General features: G+C 38.4%; 3 protein-coding genes across 3 annotated transcripts; 2 read left to right on the top strand and 1 right to left on the bottom strand.

Moving 5' to 3' along the window:
• Nucleotides 1–854: 854 nt before the first annotated feature.
• Nucleotides 855–7,355, bottom strand: LOC116302125 (eukaryotic translation initiation factor 2 subunit 2). The gene is made up of 9 exons (XM_031711342.2): nt 7,223–7,355; nt 6,946–7,084; nt 5,948–6,045; nt 5,209–5,328; nt 4,214–4,342; nt 3,501–3,649; nt 3,170–3,226; nt 3,005–3,090; nt 855–2,300 (listed from the first exon to the last, which is right to left on the bottom strand). The coding sequence occupies exons 1-9, from the start codon at nt 7,238–7,240 to the stop codon at nt 2,125–2,127; spliced, it is 972 nt and encodes a 323-aa protein (XP_031567202.1). The 5' UTR covers nt 7,241–7,355; the 3' UTR covers nt 855–2,124.
• Nucleotides 7,356–8,722: 1,367 nt separating this feature from the next.
• Nucleotides 8,723–12,305, top strand: LOC116302136 (kelch-like protein 18). Its single transcript, XM_031711357.1, has 5 exons — nt 8,723–9,644; nt 9,977–10,123; nt 10,716–10,884; nt 11,268–11,402; nt 11,885–12,305. The coding sequence occupies exons 1-5, from the start codon at nt 8,723–8,725 to the stop codon at nt 12,303–12,305; spliced, it is 1,794 nt and encodes a 597-aa protein (XP_031567217.1).
• Nucleotides 12,306–13,271: 966 nt separating this feature from the next.
• Nucleotides 13,272–15,651, top strand: LOC116302139 (uncharacterized). The gene is made up of 5 exons (XM_031711359.2): nt 13,272–13,459; nt 14,094–14,134; nt 14,252–14,287; nt 14,642–14,758; nt 14,910–15,651. The coding sequence occupies exons 1-5, from the start codon at nt 13,293–13,295 to the stop codon at nt 15,383–15,385; spliced, it is 837 nt and encodes a 278-aa protein (XP_031567219.1). The 5' UTR covers nt 13,272–13,292; the 3' UTR covers nt 15,386–15,651.
• Nucleotides 15,652–16,648: the final 997 nt, after the last annotated feature.

Raw genomic sequence — 16,648 nt, 5'->3', positions numbered from 1 at the left:
ACTTCGTATTTTCAATTTTCTGTTAGGCAGTGGAAATAGATTGAATTGAATTGTCATTGGCTCACCTGTTACTGTGGTTACATTGGTACTTTCCATCCTAACTATGAGTCAATATTAGACTGTGTGTGAGAAAAAGTATTTTCTTCTCCCCTTGTGCCACTTCAAACTCTGCACTCCTTGCACATCCAAGTCAGGAAAGAAAAACTGGGTTGAGAATGGAATGTAAAGAGGGACTGTAGACCCCTTGCATAATATGACAAAATAAATAAAAAATAAAATAAGGGCCAGTCAATGTCCATTGTATGGTCAAAACTGGTGCTTGTCCAGCCACATGCCTAATAGACCCCTGGCATGTGGTGTCAAAGCAGCTCAATTTGGAGGCCAAAAGAAAAGAATTTCAATCTCCTGAGAATCAAAAACCTATCGTTTTGCGCTCCAAATTGAGCTGCATTCTGAAGTACTGCAAGGGGTCTATAAATCTACCTATCAGTGTCCTTAGACTTCATTAACCTATAAACAGTCTGTGAAAATTATTCAAATCAGCGTAACATAGCAAATGTCTAATATTACTCCACCCACCAAGGGTTGAAGATTGCACAATGGTACACTAAAAAGGAGGAATGACATCTTAATCATGGTAACTAACGATTTGTATTTGGCTTAGATCCTTAAACTCTTAATATAATTCTTAAACTGGCAACTGTAACACCACCAACATGGCCACATATACCATCTTTATTTTGGCTCTCTTAATTGGGAAATGCTTGCAAAAGATCATTACCAAAAAACCCTTTTATGATTCATGTAGTCACATTGATCACTTGAAAAATAATTATTCATTAACCATGCACATGTGAACTATTGAAGCATTTATTACTATTTATAACAATTTTAGGCTTAAATATGGAGTTTTGCACACTTTGCAGTGATTACGAGACAATAATCACCGGTCAAGCAGTGATTATGAGATTTGCCAAAGCAAAATACTAACTGGTTTTTCATCCTGAATTCAGTCTTTTCTCTGATATTCAAGTATAAAATTACATTAGCTATTTAAAACAATATTATTAAAGTCAGGCTCAGTGAATATGGTGAACATTTACCTTGACTACATGTATACATCTTGGTAAACATTCACTTTGACCTTCAGCGAATAATCATTAGATATTAAAAGTGGGTATAAGCTGTGCAATTAAACCTGAAGTGTACTTGTACAGATATCGAGAAAGACATTTGTAGAATATTAGAGGCTTAGCCACTGTTTCTGAAATGTTTCTGCATTTAAACGAATGACTCCAGACCTAGACACAGTATGCTTGTGTGCTGGCTGCCATTCATCAACCTTACTACTATAATCTTTAGTTAGTAATTCCTTGATTGATGGAAGCCAAAAATCTAGACTTTGGAAGTTGTCAACATCACAGAAACATGAAAAATTGCTTAAAATTATGTGACTTTTTCGATTCCTTTAAAACGTACTGCAACTAGACCCCATACTTGTTTTGTGCATTGCAATGTAGTTAAGACATGTATATTCTAGTTAAATCTGTGACTGGCAAATCATAGATAAATCCTGTGTAAAGCAAGGGACCTCTGTTTTATGATTACAAAAGGTACTGTATGATATTTCTGCAGCATGTTACAACATTGCTACAACACCATCATACGTATACCAAAACCTCATACCATAAATTTTTCAATTGACCAGACTGGCAATCGTAATTTTGAATTTTTTAGTTTACTGATACTGTGATTTGTTTATTATTTGAACATTTCTAAAGTAACAAAGTTATGCAGTAGTATAATGAGATTGTGAACCATGATTACAGTGTATTGATCAAATTGACACGACAGTTAAAATTGAACACACACGAGTGGCAACAAACACTTTGATATAACCTATGGTGGTAACTTATTTCATTAATAATATTCTTACAGTCTTCAAACACTATAGATGCCAAGATGATACAAACATTATTAGTGATAGAATCTTTAAACTTTTCATTGTCATTTCAGTCATATACACCAGGTATTTGTTCATTCAGTTAAAGCTGAACCCGAGCTTGGAAGAATGTTTTCTTTTATCTATGAACTTCAGTTTTGTGAAGTAATTTTGGTGCCAGATTATTGCTGTTTGTTCTTCAGCTGTGCTCTCTTGCCTGTAATAGCCTGGAAGCCAGATTTGATGCTTGCTACAGAGCAACGAGAGCCACATGTTTCACACTGCAGAAAAAACAGCCTAGTTTCTTTTTGAAGGATTGTGTCGGGCGACCGACAAGTGTGGCAAGTTACATATTCCTCTGTTGACAAGGGAAAAAAATGTGATTATGAATTTTTTGATGTAAAAGCAATTGATAAAGACATTAGAAATCCTAATATTGATAGTCTTTTATTGCAACATCATCACTGTAGTGTTTCATTTGCCCATGACAAACAAGTCAGGGCTAAATATAATGGCCAGTTAATGTCCATCAACTGGTCAAAACTGGTGCTTGTTCAGCCACATGCCTAATAGACCCCTGGCATGTGACGTCAAAGCAGCTCAATTCGTAAGACAAAACAAAAGAATTTCAATCTCCTGGGAATTGGAAACCTATTGTTATATCCTCCAAATCGAGCGCCTGCATTCTGACGTGCTACAAGAGGTCAATAGGCCAGTCCTCTTGGCAAGTCAGGTCAGATGATGATTGTCCAGTCATCATGTCCTGCCATTGAACAGCCTTAATTTTTAGCAATGTTGATAACTACAGGTGCAGATCTGGGGGGGGGGGGGGGGGGGGGGGTGTATGGAAGACCTGGTTTATTACCATGGCAACTGCCAAATTTGATTCCAGTGCAAAAATTTTCTTTCATTCTAATGACCCCTTTTCAAAAGCCTAGATCTACCACTAATGTGCAACATTGTATTTTATGCACAAAGCACTCAACTAGCATGATTTTGAAATCTACTTTTGGCACAGGTATACCAAAATATTCTTAATCTTTTAATTTTTATTTCACTTACTGATATATCTTCTTAACACAGTTTCTATCTGTTTTTGTTGGAAGCGACCCTTGATTATAAGCTGGTTATTTCCATCACATGAACCACTAGGAAAAAACAAGAAAATTTGCTACATAAACTCACAAAAAGAAAACATAAAACTTTTGATTGTTATTGAAGGCTCACCTTGTTCCTAACTCAGCCATCAAAAATGCTAATAAATGTTTTGGTTGCCGATGCAATCTGAAATAAAACAGAAAAGTCATTTCTTTTCCAGTCCAGAATCCTTAGACTCCAACTTCTGGGGATCAGGAAAATTTTTTGAAATGACAGCCATTTGAGTTATAAAGGGTAAAATCGTACTGTTACACTACTAATGCAACACCATTTGATGTGACCTATGTTCATGATAATAGCACATTCAAGTTGTTCGGGGTTTGATGTGGAATCTTAGCTGGTATAACATTTTCCCCTTACAAAGTAAGAATTACAGGAACTGTATGGATAAAACACTTACATTTTACAAATATCTGTGAAGTTAGCAAATGATGTCTTTTTAGAGCCTATTCTTACAACTTGTGGTGGTTTCATAACAAACTTCCTTTTTTCACCAGCAACCATGTCTGGATTCTTTGCTCTCATTATATCAAATACTCGCTCTAAAAGCTACAAGTACACAATTATAATCAAGCTTTTAGTATGGCATCACACAAACGTCTTCAAATTTTATTGATACTCAAAAAAAAAAAAATTAAAATCGGGGTTAGAATTAAAAATAGAAAAACAACCCTGATCGAGAGAGATCTAACAAGCTCTATTCATATGTGTTGCTGAGTCCAGGAATTACAGCCATTCCCAATCAAACGAGCCCTCTAGCGATTGTTTCTATTGCGACAAAGAAGGTTTTGGTGGACGTCAATCACAAGACATTTCCATAACAATGTCGGAAAACACAAAGCTATAAGGGCACTTGCCTATGGAATGTCATGGAAACGCCTTGAATGATGTATACCAAAAGCTTCTTCATCGCAACAGAAACAATTGCTAGAGTGGTGCGTGATCGAAAATGGCTGTAAACATGAGACCTTAGAGGTGAGATGTGAATGCACTACCAACTACAATCAATCATTCAACGATATTTTCAAGGTTCTGTAACTAAGATATAGAACTTTGTTTTTCTAGGGTATAAAATCAGATCTAAGCTACTGATGTATTGTTCTATAAGCCTACCTCATCATATGTATATTCTCTGTCCTCAGCTGCCATTACATCCTCTGCCTCATTGCCTTCTCCTTCATCCTCCCCAGATTCTGCTCCATTCTCCATCGCCTTTTCTGCCGACTCTTTGTCAATAGTTATCTGTATGTCAAGTAATGTCAAACAGTCATCATATCCTTGTTTAGTTTTGAGATCATTGTGTTTGTAAACATTCACATAATAGGGTTAATATGCTAACTGTTTTATGATAGATCTTGTAAATGTGGGATTGTGCAATTTGATAAGCAAATAGCCTTTATTGCAATATTACTGGTGTCCCACAGGGACGGTGGAACAGTTTTTAGAGTTGGGAGGGGGAGGGGTGGGGTAAGGGCTGCAGTCCTGTCCTCCCCTCCCCGTTTTGAGGTGAACTTTTTTCTTATTGCTAGGCAAAACCGGGGGGGGGGGTACTCACATATATGGACTACACGGGGATGATCCGCTGAACAGGGTATGGTTTTACCAGCTTCTTGTCATAAACAGGGTATGCAATTTCACTCAAGGTCCAAATTCTTTCCGAGATTCTTGTCATATTCAGGATTTCTACTTTTGTTTTGACCGAAACTGGTTATTATGGTCGTAAAAAAAAAAACGATACGCGAGATGACATGATAATTGAAACAGGAACTCAGTGCAATAAATTATATCTTTTGTCATGAACAGGGTCTACAAATTTGAGTTTATTTGTCATAAACAGGGTACCCCTTTCAGAATCCCAGCGGAACACCCCTACCCAAATTCTGGCGGAGTACCCCCCCCCCCCCTGGGGGCAAAACGAAAATATAATTATCATTAAAAGCCTATAGCACGAGATCAGAGATAAGGTTGGTGTTGGTGAGCACACTTGATAATAATAATGATAAAGATAATGATACTGTTATAGTGATAGTGATAGTGATAGTGATGATGATAGTCAAATTAATAAACAGCCTTCAAGCTGGGTAAAATGTAAGGTACCATTTTCTTACCTTTTTCTTTTTTTTCTTTTTCTTGGTGGGAAGATTGAAATCAAGCTCATCTAAATCTTGTGCTTCATCTACTGCATCATTTGCATCTTCTTTTTTTTCTGTCGATCCATCTGCTGTATCCTGAATTCCAAAAAAAGCAACAATTTAGTAAAGAAATAAAAAGTTCTTACTATACCAAAAAAAAAAAAAAAAAAACCAGTTATAACAGGCTGGACATTGGACAGTGCCCGGTCAGAACTGGGACTTATATAGTCAACTCTTTGCCTTGTCGGTCATTTTGACCAGTAACATTTAGCCAGAAATGAGGTATGACTATGCTAAAACTAATTTGGCCTGTCATTATGTTTGTCATTATGACCGGCCATTATTTTTTGCCCTGAACAGTTGATGCCATTCCTATCCATCCACTGTTATCTTGGTAAGACAATGACCGTTTACCATACCAGATAACAGTAGATGTCATCCATAACAGTTGATGCCATTCCTACCCATCCACTGTTATCTTGGTAAGACAACGACCTTTTACCATACCAGATAACAGTAGATGTCATCCATAACAGTTGATGCCATTCCTATCCATCCACTGTTATCTTGGTAAGGCAACAACCTTTTACCATACCAGATAACAGTGTATGCCATCCATAACAGTTGATGCCATTCCTACCCATCCACTGTTATCTTAGCAAGGCAATGACCTTACCATACCAGATAACAGTAGACAACTGACAGTAGTACTTACTGGTAATGAATTCTCCAAGCTATCCATATCGAACACTTTCTTTTTCTTCTTTTTCTTTTTCTTCATTTCAGAAAAGTCTTCAAGGTCTAATGAAACATCTGCAATGTGCAAACATACAATGAGCTGATAAAGTTTCTTGGTATTTGATTCCATATTTAATCTGAGATTAGGCTATGCCTAAACTTAGATCAGCCCAGAGGTGGTTTTAGAGTTTTTGTCGCAACAGGTACATAGGAAATGTAGAGGTACAAGGGAACCTTACTCTAAGATCTTTTTTGATTGACAGTGCTGTAGTTCCAATTAACCTATCAGGAAAACAGTGGTGAAAATAGAAAACTTCTAATGCTTCATCTATCGAGGATGAGTGCAAATCAAAATCTGATGAAATACTTCTGGAAATTATACCAGTCAGACTTGAAAAAAATGACATATTTCTCTGATGCATGCAGAATACTTAGCAACAGAACAATAATACGAGGACCTTGGTTTGTCAAAATAAACATATGAGGATATACCAAAGAAAGGTTTGAATAAATTTATGAAATTCAGCCAGAAAAAAATTCGCATTTTGCAAATAACTGACCGGAAGCTATTTTTTCCCGTATATTTTTAAAGTATATTTAAGTTTATTCGTGATAAGAGAGACAAATTTCATAATTCAAGTGATTTTTTAAAATCTTTATCCACAAGATCACTGGTAATCTATTTTTAAAGCAAAAATCCTTGTACTTGACTTTATATGCGAGGCTATGGACAATAAACTATTTACAAGCTAGTTTGCTTGAATTTCATTACATTGGCTTAATTCACAACGTTATTAAACTAGCATTAAAGACATGGTGATGAATATGTGACGTCTAGATACAGATGTTCTTTATAATACAAATGGATTAGGATCTCTGTTTTAAAGTGAGATATCTTCTATTTTCAAGGGTAAATGGGGGTCTATTTCTCTCTTTAGAATCTTACGAGTAAGCTTACATCAATTATTCTCATACCTTTGGGTTCATCTTGTTCGTTATCGTTCGCCTCTGGAGCACCATCTTTATCCTCCACGACTCCTTCGCCTTCAAGTCCATCTAAATCTAAAGGAACCTTCTTCTTCTTCTTCTTCTTTTTCATAGTAGGATCAAACATCTTCAACAAGAACGACATTAAGTTTAATTTTTTTTGCACCACGAGATAAAAATGCCACTTTTAAAACATTAAAAAATGACATTTCAATACATAATAACCCGTATTTTTGGTAAAGAAAGATTATAAATATATACTAACCATTTCATCTTCGGCCATTGTTGGGGATTAAAGTGTTCTGATTGCGAGAAAAGCGGAAAAATGAATTTCAATTTTTGATTTCCTTCGTGTTTTAAAGCATGCGACGCAAAATTGCATCAGCCAAATTGCGCATGCGTATTAGTCACGACCCAGTTTCCACTCGGTTCAAATATACAAAAATAATCCAAGGGTGGAGAGGGACAGTAAGAATGTCCTCGGAAAGAAAATTTGTAAAAGGTAGAGCTTTGTTAGGATTAGGAAACCATGGCTACTGAGGCACGTGAAAAAATGTCATAAAGAAATAAAAAATAAATTTTCCTTGTTTTAAGATGAGATAACTAGCTAAAAACTAGTGTGAGCTGCGTCGGTGTTTCTAATGAAACAGTAATGATAAAAAGGTAATACACCGTGAAAAGATGAAAAAACTTACTGACGTTTCGGACGCTATTCCTTCGTCGGAGTAAAAGAGAAAGATTTGGTAGAAAGGAATGTTTATATGATAGAATATAAATAATGAGTGTCCTACTGTGGCCTCGTTCGATGAGGAAATATTGGAATTTTATAGAAGCTGATTTTCAAGGAGGGAGGAAAACAGGTGAACCCGGACTGAGACAAAACCTCGAAGCACAGGAGAGAACCAACGACCAACTGTACTCCCAAATATGATGATGCGTCCAGGAATCGAAGTGGAAGGTAGAAGCTGATTTTCAAGTGAGAAATTCAAACAGGAGAACCTACCCCGCGAAGGAGAGAACCGACAAGAAAGTTTATTCACTTCTGTTGGTGCGTCCAGGAATCGAACCCAAGAACAGCGATGGGAGGCGGCGCATTAGCATCGCACAGCACCCATGCTCGCAAGATTGAAAGTCGAAAGCTATATTTGTGAAAATTGATTGTGAATATGATCTTTCCGTAAACCACAAAATGAAATATAAATATCAGAAAGGATAGAATCATAGCATAATGGTTGCGCAAATTAACTGAAGCCTGTTTATTTAGGAAAATTAATAAAGCAAGGTATTAGATCTGCATTATATAACCTTAGCAAAGCAACAAAGGAACCAGACCTTTTTGGATTGTAATATAGCATTTGATGAACATGCATTGCGTTCGTAGCGCTACCGTCACCTGAAAAACTAGGGAGTTTTTCACGTAAAAAACCATATTAAAAAAAAAACCTGGACCCCGTTGAACGAAGAATAGTTAGCCAATCTTATGCAGTGGATAAATTTATTGGATAGCAGCATCGACTTATCCACTGGATAAGGATTTATCCATCAGATAGCTTTATCCACCCTTCATTCAACCGGGCCCTAATATTTTACACTAGACGTGGCTTGATCGATCCGGCGCGATTTTCATATGACGTCATCATTAATTAACAACATCGAATATGACGCGATAAGAGTTAATTGGGCTTCGCGCGCCCTGGCTTGGCTCATAATGAAATGTACAATTTCTGCAATGCATTAGAAAGAGTTTTCCTTGGGATAAGTCGCAATGACTGGTCAAGAAGATGAAACGGATTTCAAACTGGATGACACTTTCACGTTCTTTGATGAAAAATACTCCAGAATGATGATGCGGAGAATCAACGAACTTCGACAACATGGGGCCATGTGCGATGTAATCATCAAAGTAGAAGACGCGCAGTTTCTTGCTCACAGGAATATCCTCTCGGCTAGTTCGGATTACTTTTTGGCCATGTTTAACGGCAATATGAAAGAAAGTAAACAGGAGATTATAACCATCACGGGTGTGAACGGAGAAAGTATGAAGTCAATACTCAACTTTATTTACACTGGCGAGATCGTTCTTGATTGGAATAATGTCGAGTTGATCCTGCAAGGCGCAAATCTCATGCTCGTGCAATCTGTTAAAGACGCATGCTGCCGCTTTCTCGAAAGTCGCCTCAATGTTACCAACTGCTTGGGTATTCAATCCTTTGCTGAGACATACGCGTGTCATGAACTGTGGCACATTTCGAGCGATTATATTTACATGAACTTCGTCCATGTTTCAGAAAGCGAAGAGTTTAAGAGCATTTCGCTTAAGAATCTTAATATTTTGCTAGCGAGTGACGACATATCTGTAGAAAATGAGGAAAAAATTTACGAAGCACTCATAGGATGGATTTACCACGACTTACCGAAGAGACGCGAACACTTTCCGGATTTGTTGGAGCTTATTCGCTTGCCTTTAGTTTCACCTTATTATCTTGTGGACGTCGTAGAGAAAGAAGAATTAATGTCGCTGGCCCCGAAGTGCAGAGAACTTCTTCTTGAAGCACAGCACTTTCATATGCTTCCAGACAGAAGAGCTTCACTCGACAATGGGAGAACAAGGCCGCGAAACTACGAAAGATTTCATGAAGTGTTGATTGCTATTGGTGGAAACGGTGACTTTACTAACTTCACAACAGGTTTGTTTGATTAAAAAATTATTTGTTTTCAAAAGCATACATATATTTCTTGCATCATATTTTGTCGACGCACGGATTTGACAACAAGAGCAAGAAAAATATGATTCGCGACTAAAGAAGAACAAAAAACAAAAGCGTTTATTTAATTATTTTTCTGTGTTTAATGTTTGCTTTGTGGTCATCAAAATTGTATGCTTGACTATTTGGAACCAAAATTTCCAGCCTTTAGAAAATGCGCAAAAGCACTACGGATTTTGTGGATTTTCAAGTTAACATGGGCAGTCTCTAGAAAGGGGGTATGCGCGAATACACACTGATTTTTTTTCCTTAAGCATTTTCATTCAACGTCATCACCAATCAATGGAACGACCTTCCAAAGCTACCAAAAGATCGTGGGTACCACGGACTATCAAACTTAGGTGGTCAGCTGTATATTACTGGAGGATATTCAACGATAAACTCCGAGACACTAGATACAGGTAGGAATCATTGCGCATCATATATACTTTTCTTGATTTACCGATTTCTCCTTTGAGAAAATTATTGCATGAATCCTCTTGTTTTACGAAAACGGTTAATTGGTTGAGCACGCTTAACCTAGTTGGATTCAGTTGCGCTTCTTTAGTGAACATAGAGTGAACGATGTATGCTATTACACAAAAAACCTTCACATTTTATCGACACCTTGTCAGAGCACGGCGCACTCGCAGATAGCATTGGAATGTAGCTTCTTAGGTTTTGCGGAGGAAGACCGTTGAACCCGGAGAAAAACCCTTGCATTAATTAAGTAATAGAGACCCAACAAACTCTACTCATGTATGATGCAGCGAGCGCCGAGTCCAGGAATCAAACCCAAGACCGCAGAAGTGAGAGATGAGTGATCTACCTCTACGCTATCCTTGATTCCCCAGATCATGACTCGCGTCCTACACGCCTGGACTTACACCTTCCCTATTTTGTGAGCTGCTTTGACAAATGAACCAAGCTTACCTTCATCCGTAGCTCTCGCTTTTCTTAATCAAAACGAAAACGAAACCTTGCAATTCCTTGAGTTTCTCTGTGATTTTCTAGTCATGCGATACGACGTACGTGAAAAACAGTGGCACAACGTACCATCGATGAACTCACGGCGTAGCAAGCATGGCATGGTTGAGGTGGATGGAAACATCTTTGTGGTTGGAGGATTTGATGGGACGTCAACTGTCAGTTCTATGGAGAGTTACAATGTGCAAACGAATAGGTAAGTAGATGCGCATTCACTAGGACTTTAAAAAAATTATAATAGATTGTGAAGTAAAAACCAGAGTTTTGAAATGCGAAACTGCATAGTTTCAATAGGACACAAGGTATATACTGCCATTCTATAGGTAACAATCACTCCCATGAAATCATGCATCCTTGATCTGCTAGTATTAAAGCACGTTAATGGCATGGCACAACGATGAAATGATTACCCAAATTTTCATGCGCTGCCTCAAATAATAACGGATATTGGAAAGTACATTGCGGCTACCTTTCAATTATGAATTTGCTTTCGGTATCGTTACCCACTTAAATAAAATCTGCTCTTAGTTTAAATTTGAACGCATTATTGCTTTTTAAATTTCTTTTCTGTTGTAATAGATGGAAAACCCGTGCTCCTATGCCAACGAGAAGGCGCTGCGTCTGCGCTGTGGCCCATAATAAATTTCTTTACATCATTGGCGGGCATGACGGATCGAGTATTCTGAACACAGTAGAGAGATATGATACTACAAGGTAAAGGCGCAACACACAGTGCAACATTGCGCGCAATATAGCAGGCAGCATTGCGGGCAATATAGTAGGCAACAATGCGCGCAACATAGCAGGCAACAGTGCGTGCAACATAGCAGGCAACAATGCGCGCAACATAGCAGGCAACAATGCGCGCAATATAGCAGACAACAATGCGCGCAATATAGCAGGCAACAATAAGCGCAATATAGCAAGCAACAATACGCGAAATATAGCAAGCAACAATGCGCGCAATATAGCAGGCAACAGCGTGCGCAATATAGCAGGCAACAGCGTGCGCAATACAGCAGGCAACAGCGTGCGCAATATAGCAGGCAACAATGCGCGCAATATAGCAGGCAACAATGCGCGCAACAAATGCTGTGGGATAAGGCCCGCAACATCGATTTCCTGCAACATTGCGCGCGATGTTGCACCGTGTGTCCGTATCAAGCTCACCTTTGACATTGTATGATCGTTTTCAGAGACATTTGGAATTCCACTGAAGTCCAACCAATGAGAGATCGAAGATCCTTTCCTTGCGCCGTGGTAACCGAGGACAATATGTACGTCATGGGCGGTTACGATGGCAACGACACTCTACGAACTGTTGAAATGTACAACTTTACGACCAATCAGTGGACCTCGATGCCATCAATGTATGTCCCAAGATCCAACGCGGGTGCGGCGGTTTTTAACAAGAAGATCTATCTGGTAGCAGGTTGGGATGGCATCAGCCTGAATTCTGTGGAATGCTTTGATCTTTCTACACGAGAGTGGCAAAGACTTCCTTCCCTTCCTAGACCAACCACAGGAGTGCGTTGCTGTTTTCTTAGCTTCCAGTCGTCTAACGAGCAGAAACCTAAGGGCAAGAACGGTAAAGGTCACTTCTGTATCATTTGCTAGAACAAGATTATTAGATCTTAGATGTTAGTTGAGAACCAAACTGAGTATTGATGATAAGAAAACATTGTATACAGTGACTTGATATTTTTGAATCCAATCAATTGGTCTTTTGGTTTGTTTGTTTGTTTATCGTAAATAAAGTCTGTTTGCGATCATGAATGTTGTGGTGTAGTGTTTGATATTCCGCGCACCACTGCCACCAACGACATCAATTACATTAGATATCATCAAGAAGCACAGTTATAATAGCTGCAGAACACTACATATATGTTATTTACCGACCAGGAGGTCCATATAGGGAAAAACTGTGCCCGAGGTCAAGACCGAGGGCACAGTTTTTCCCTATCCGGACCGACTATAGGACGGTAAATAACTTATTCCATTTTTCCCGTATTTTTTTAAACTTGTTTTTGTAATCGTTTTACTTTGGTGTTTAGCGGCAAAGGAAACCGGACCGCGAGCGCGGGCAGATACTGACAAAATACCGCCCGCTCAAACAATCTATGTTAATTTACATATACACAAACATTATTTTTTACTTTCTAACTTTTTAATCAAATGATAACGTGGGAATGGCAGTTCGCATCAATAGTTTTCTTGTCACATGGAGTCAGCTGAATAAATCATCGTTTTCTTAACAAAAAATGGGTGTGGAGGAAGAATCTCTTGGGAACAGAAATACAAAGAAATGAGATAGATCTAGGGTTTCAGTAAGAAAAAAACAATTAAGTTCTGCAGACAACATATGTGAATTGAGTTTGTTTGATGCATGTCGTTCTCTTCCTTGCTACGAGGGTTTTCTCATCGCGCACTAACCAACTGGGCTAAGCCTGCTCATGAATTCCTCTCTCAACACTAGTTTATTAAACTTACATTAAATGCTCACGTGACATGAGAATTAAAAACGCGGAAAAATGAGGAAGTAATTTGAATCGCGTATACTTTAAATACAAAGTACGAGGTCAGGATAGATCAGTTCAGTTTACCATGTCGAAAATGGTTTCAGGTAAGACTCTGCTGTCGTTCGTAGTGATTCTTTTCTTGGTGGCTTGTGTTCTAGAGGTACATGAGGTGCAAGGTACGAGTCTCACGAACAGAGATCAAGGACAGAATCAGACGGAAATGATGGAACTTTTGAAGAAATTGCAGGCAAGGTATGTTACGTACTGAAAATATTGGTATTATGAACTTGACTGATGGACGCATGCGTCTGTATGGAAGTCTGAACAGTGTTATATATATCTCCGGATACGTTTTTGATGTAGGGAACATTTTTGAAGGTAGTTGTTTACTAACTAAAGCTGTTCTGTGAAATCACCAAGGACCAAACATGCTAAATTTCTATTCAATCTGTGAGTTAGATGTGCCCTAACTTGAATCAGCCCAGAAGGTGTTTGAGGTTCGATAAAATTGATGTTTAAAGACTTATGGATGACAGTGATGATTGATTATCTAAGGACCACCCGGCTAGCTCAGTTGGTAAGAGCGTTGAGCGTTGGTAAGAGCAAACATGCTAAATTTCTATTCAATCTGTGCATTAGATGTGCCCTAACTTGAATCAGTCCAGAGGGTGTTTGAGGTGCGATAAACTTGATGTTTAAAGACTTGTGGATGACAGTGATGATTGATTATCTAAGGACTGATATCTCTTTCAAGTATTCAAAGGTTACGTGTTATATTCAGGGAGTTTAGGAACCTATCATTTATCGACCATTTGAACAACAAAACATGTACATGTCTGCCAACATTTTCACCAGAAGTAAATCAAGACGTTTCTTTTCTCCTCAGAGTAAAGCAACTGGAAGGCAAGGAAAAGTCATGCTTACAAGGTGAGAAGTTTGCAGTTACATTTCTTGCCCGCGTGTGTTTTGTTTCTTTGTTTATCGTTTCCTTTTTTCCTGTGTTCCATTACTAACTGGGACTCAATTCCACGTACTGGGATTCAGGAAGAGATGGTCGTGATGGAATGCCTGGACCACCAGGTAAGAAAGAATAAACCACCTGTTCTAAATCAAATGTTAAGCACACAACAAATCTCTGTTCTAAGTACTTTTTTCTTCTTTTTCTCCATTGCATTACCCTTTCTTGTTATTACTATAGTTTATCACAAACGGCCATTCTTCAACTTCTCCTCCTCCAACGTACATCTCCTCCACCACTACCTCTTTCTAACCCCCCTTAACGCTCACTCTACATCCTCCAACAACATCTCCTCCACCACTACCTCTTTCTAACCCACCTTAACGCACACTCTACATCCTTCAACTACGATCCTACTCATCTGATAACTCATCCTCCAAAAATGAATAAGGTTGGTCATTATCAACCACCTATAGGTGCACCAGGTTTCACAGGTATACCAGGACCGCAAGGTCCACCTGGTCAAGGAGGGGTGGTGTACATACGATGGGGAAGGACAACATGCCCTTCGGATACTACAGTTGTTTATCAAGGTAGGCGTTCAATCACTAAACTGATGCTTCAGGTTACTTACTCATCCATCCATCCATTCATTCATTAATTCGGCATCAACCCTCTTCAATTTCTTAATTACTTAATCATGCACCCACTGACTCCCTCACCCACCTATTATATTTGATTCAGGTCGTACTGGTGGCCAGTACTACACGTCCACGGGAGGAGGTTCTAATTACGTGTGTCTCACCTTAAGCCCAAAATTTGGAAAGTACAAAGATGGTCTTAATAATAACGGATACATTTACGGCTCGGAATATGAGATTGCTTACTTCAACCCTCTCACCAACAAAAACCTTCAACATCGAGCTGCTCCGTGTGTAGTCTGCCACGTCCAAACCCGAAGCACCAAGCTGATGGTCCCTGGAACGTACGCGTGTCCCGCGGGATGGAGGAGAGAATACTGGGGATACCTGATGAGTGAAAAGCATGACCACAAACATACCACAGAATACATCTGTGTAGATAAAGATGCCGAATACGCTGCAGGAGGTAGCGGTAACCATGGTGCCCTGCTGTATCCAGTTGAAGGACGCTGTGGTTCTTTGCCTTGTGGTCCATACGTAGAGGGTCGTGAACTGACATGCGCAGTGTGTACCAAATGAGCAACAAAACAATACATAAGGCAATGAACTACTGGCCAACGAAAAGTGATCCTGGACAACACAACACGATTACTTCGATTTTAGTTCTCAAACTATGCTAGATTAAGATGAATTTGTTTACTAATAATAAACCAAAAGATAGATAGATTTAAGAAGCTAATGTAAAAGAATAATAACTGCATAAATGAAATGTGAGGAAAGTGCGAGAAAAAGTCAAACCCAGAAAAATAAAATAGAAAGCAAATAAAGCAGATGACGAGCATCAACCTTTTGTGAACATAGTCATTCAGTTTATCCATCCATCCATCCATCCATCCATCCCTCCCTCCCTCCCTCCCTCCCTCCCTCCCTCCCTCCCTCCCTCCCTCCCTCCCTCTCTCCATCCATCCATCCATCCATCCATTCATTCGTCTTCATGTCTCAATAGACACATAACAAAGCTAGACGTGAAATCAATACCTCCAGGGTACGTGAAAAAAAAAAAAAAAAAAAAAAAAAAAAAGAGAAAAACTTCGAATTTACTTTGTTGCACCAAAAAAATAAGATTTAATATCCGAAAAGTTAGTTTTTGAAAGTTGACGGGCTGTTTTCTGTCCAGTTTTTGCGAATTTGTCGAGGAAAAACAACAGTAAAAACCTTTTAGTAAACAAAGAAGAAGATAGCCTTTCCTGTAAGGTTTACGTCCACGCACTCTTTCAACACAAGTTTGGATTGGAGAAAAATATAATGATGTTTATGCCAAAAAATTCTCGTTATATATATTTTAAACGGATAACACCATAGACAGTGCTTTGTACAGGATTATATTCACTCGTTGTTTGTGTAAAACACCTCGTGAATATAATCCCGTACGTCGCACTTTCTATGAAGTAATCTCTACTCTGCATGGTATATACTTACAATATCGTAATGACTGTGACGTCAGATAAGGCTTCCTTAACTGATTAAATAAAATTGAATTGGTTCTGACAAACAGTATATGATTTAAAAAGCATCATTATTTTACTCATGGCCTATCTAAAGGTTATTTTAAATTCGTTTTCTCATAATGGCCAGCATTTAGTATTACAAGTTGCGACAAATACACTCAAATACTTTACCTGACGTCACAGTGAGTAACATATTGGAAGTATAAATCTTTATAACTAAATTAAAGACGTATCATTCAAATCAATAAATATTTTACTATTCGACTATTTACTTCATGTAGAATCAGTACTGAAAATATTGAGTTTATTTAGGAATGAGGTGCACTTTAACCCA

Source organism: Actinia tenebrosa, unplaced genomic scaffold (genome assembly GCF_029948245.1).
Source record: "Actinia tenebrosa isolate PJP-AT-01 unplaced genomic scaffold, QUT_ActTen_1.0 PGA_scaffold2__45_contigs__length_23673736, whole genome shotgun sequence".
NCBI lineage: Eukaryota > Metazoa > Cnidaria > Anthozoa > Actiniaria > Actiniidae > Actinia > Actinia tenebrosa.
Note: the sequence above shows the minus strand (reverse complement) of the source record. Positions and strands in the feature narration are given on the sequence as shown.

Bases quoted from the DNA above. Each gene is read 5' to 3' on its own strand.
- LOC116302125 (XM_031711342.2), bottom strand. The intron at 6,046-6,945 runs GTATGAGAATAA...TGCACATTGCAG, and splicing joins CGAACAAGATGAACCCAAAG to ATGTTTCATTAGACCTTGAA. The intron at 3,650-4,213 runs GTAGGCTTATAG...GTGTACTTGTAG, and splicing joins GAGAATATACATATGATGAG to CTTTTAGAGCGAGTATTTGA.
- LOC116302136 (XM_031711357.1), top strand. From the start codon at position 8,723: ATGACTGGTCAAGAAGATGAAACGGATTTCAAACTGGATGACACTTTC. The intron at 10,885-11,267 runs GTAAGTAGATGC...CTGTTGTAATAG, and splicing joins TACAATGTGCAAACGAATAG to ATGGAAAACCCGTGCTCCTA. The intron at 11,403-11,884 runs GTAAAGGCGCAA...GATCGTTTTCAG, and splicing joins GAGAGATATGATACTACAAG to AGACATTTGGAATTCCACTG.
- LOC116302139 (XM_031711359.2), top strand. From the start codon at position 13,293: ATGTCGAAAATGGTTTCAGGTAAGACTCTGCTGTCGTTCGTAGTGATT. The intron at 13,460-14,093 runs GTATGTTACGTA...TTTTCTCCTCAG, and splicing joins TTGAAGAAATTGCAGGCAAG to AGTAAAGCAACTGGAAGGCA. The intron at 14,135-14,251 runs GTGAGAAGTTTG...ACTGGGATTCAG, and splicing joins GGAAAAGTCATGCTTACAAG to GAAGAGATGGTCGTGATGGA.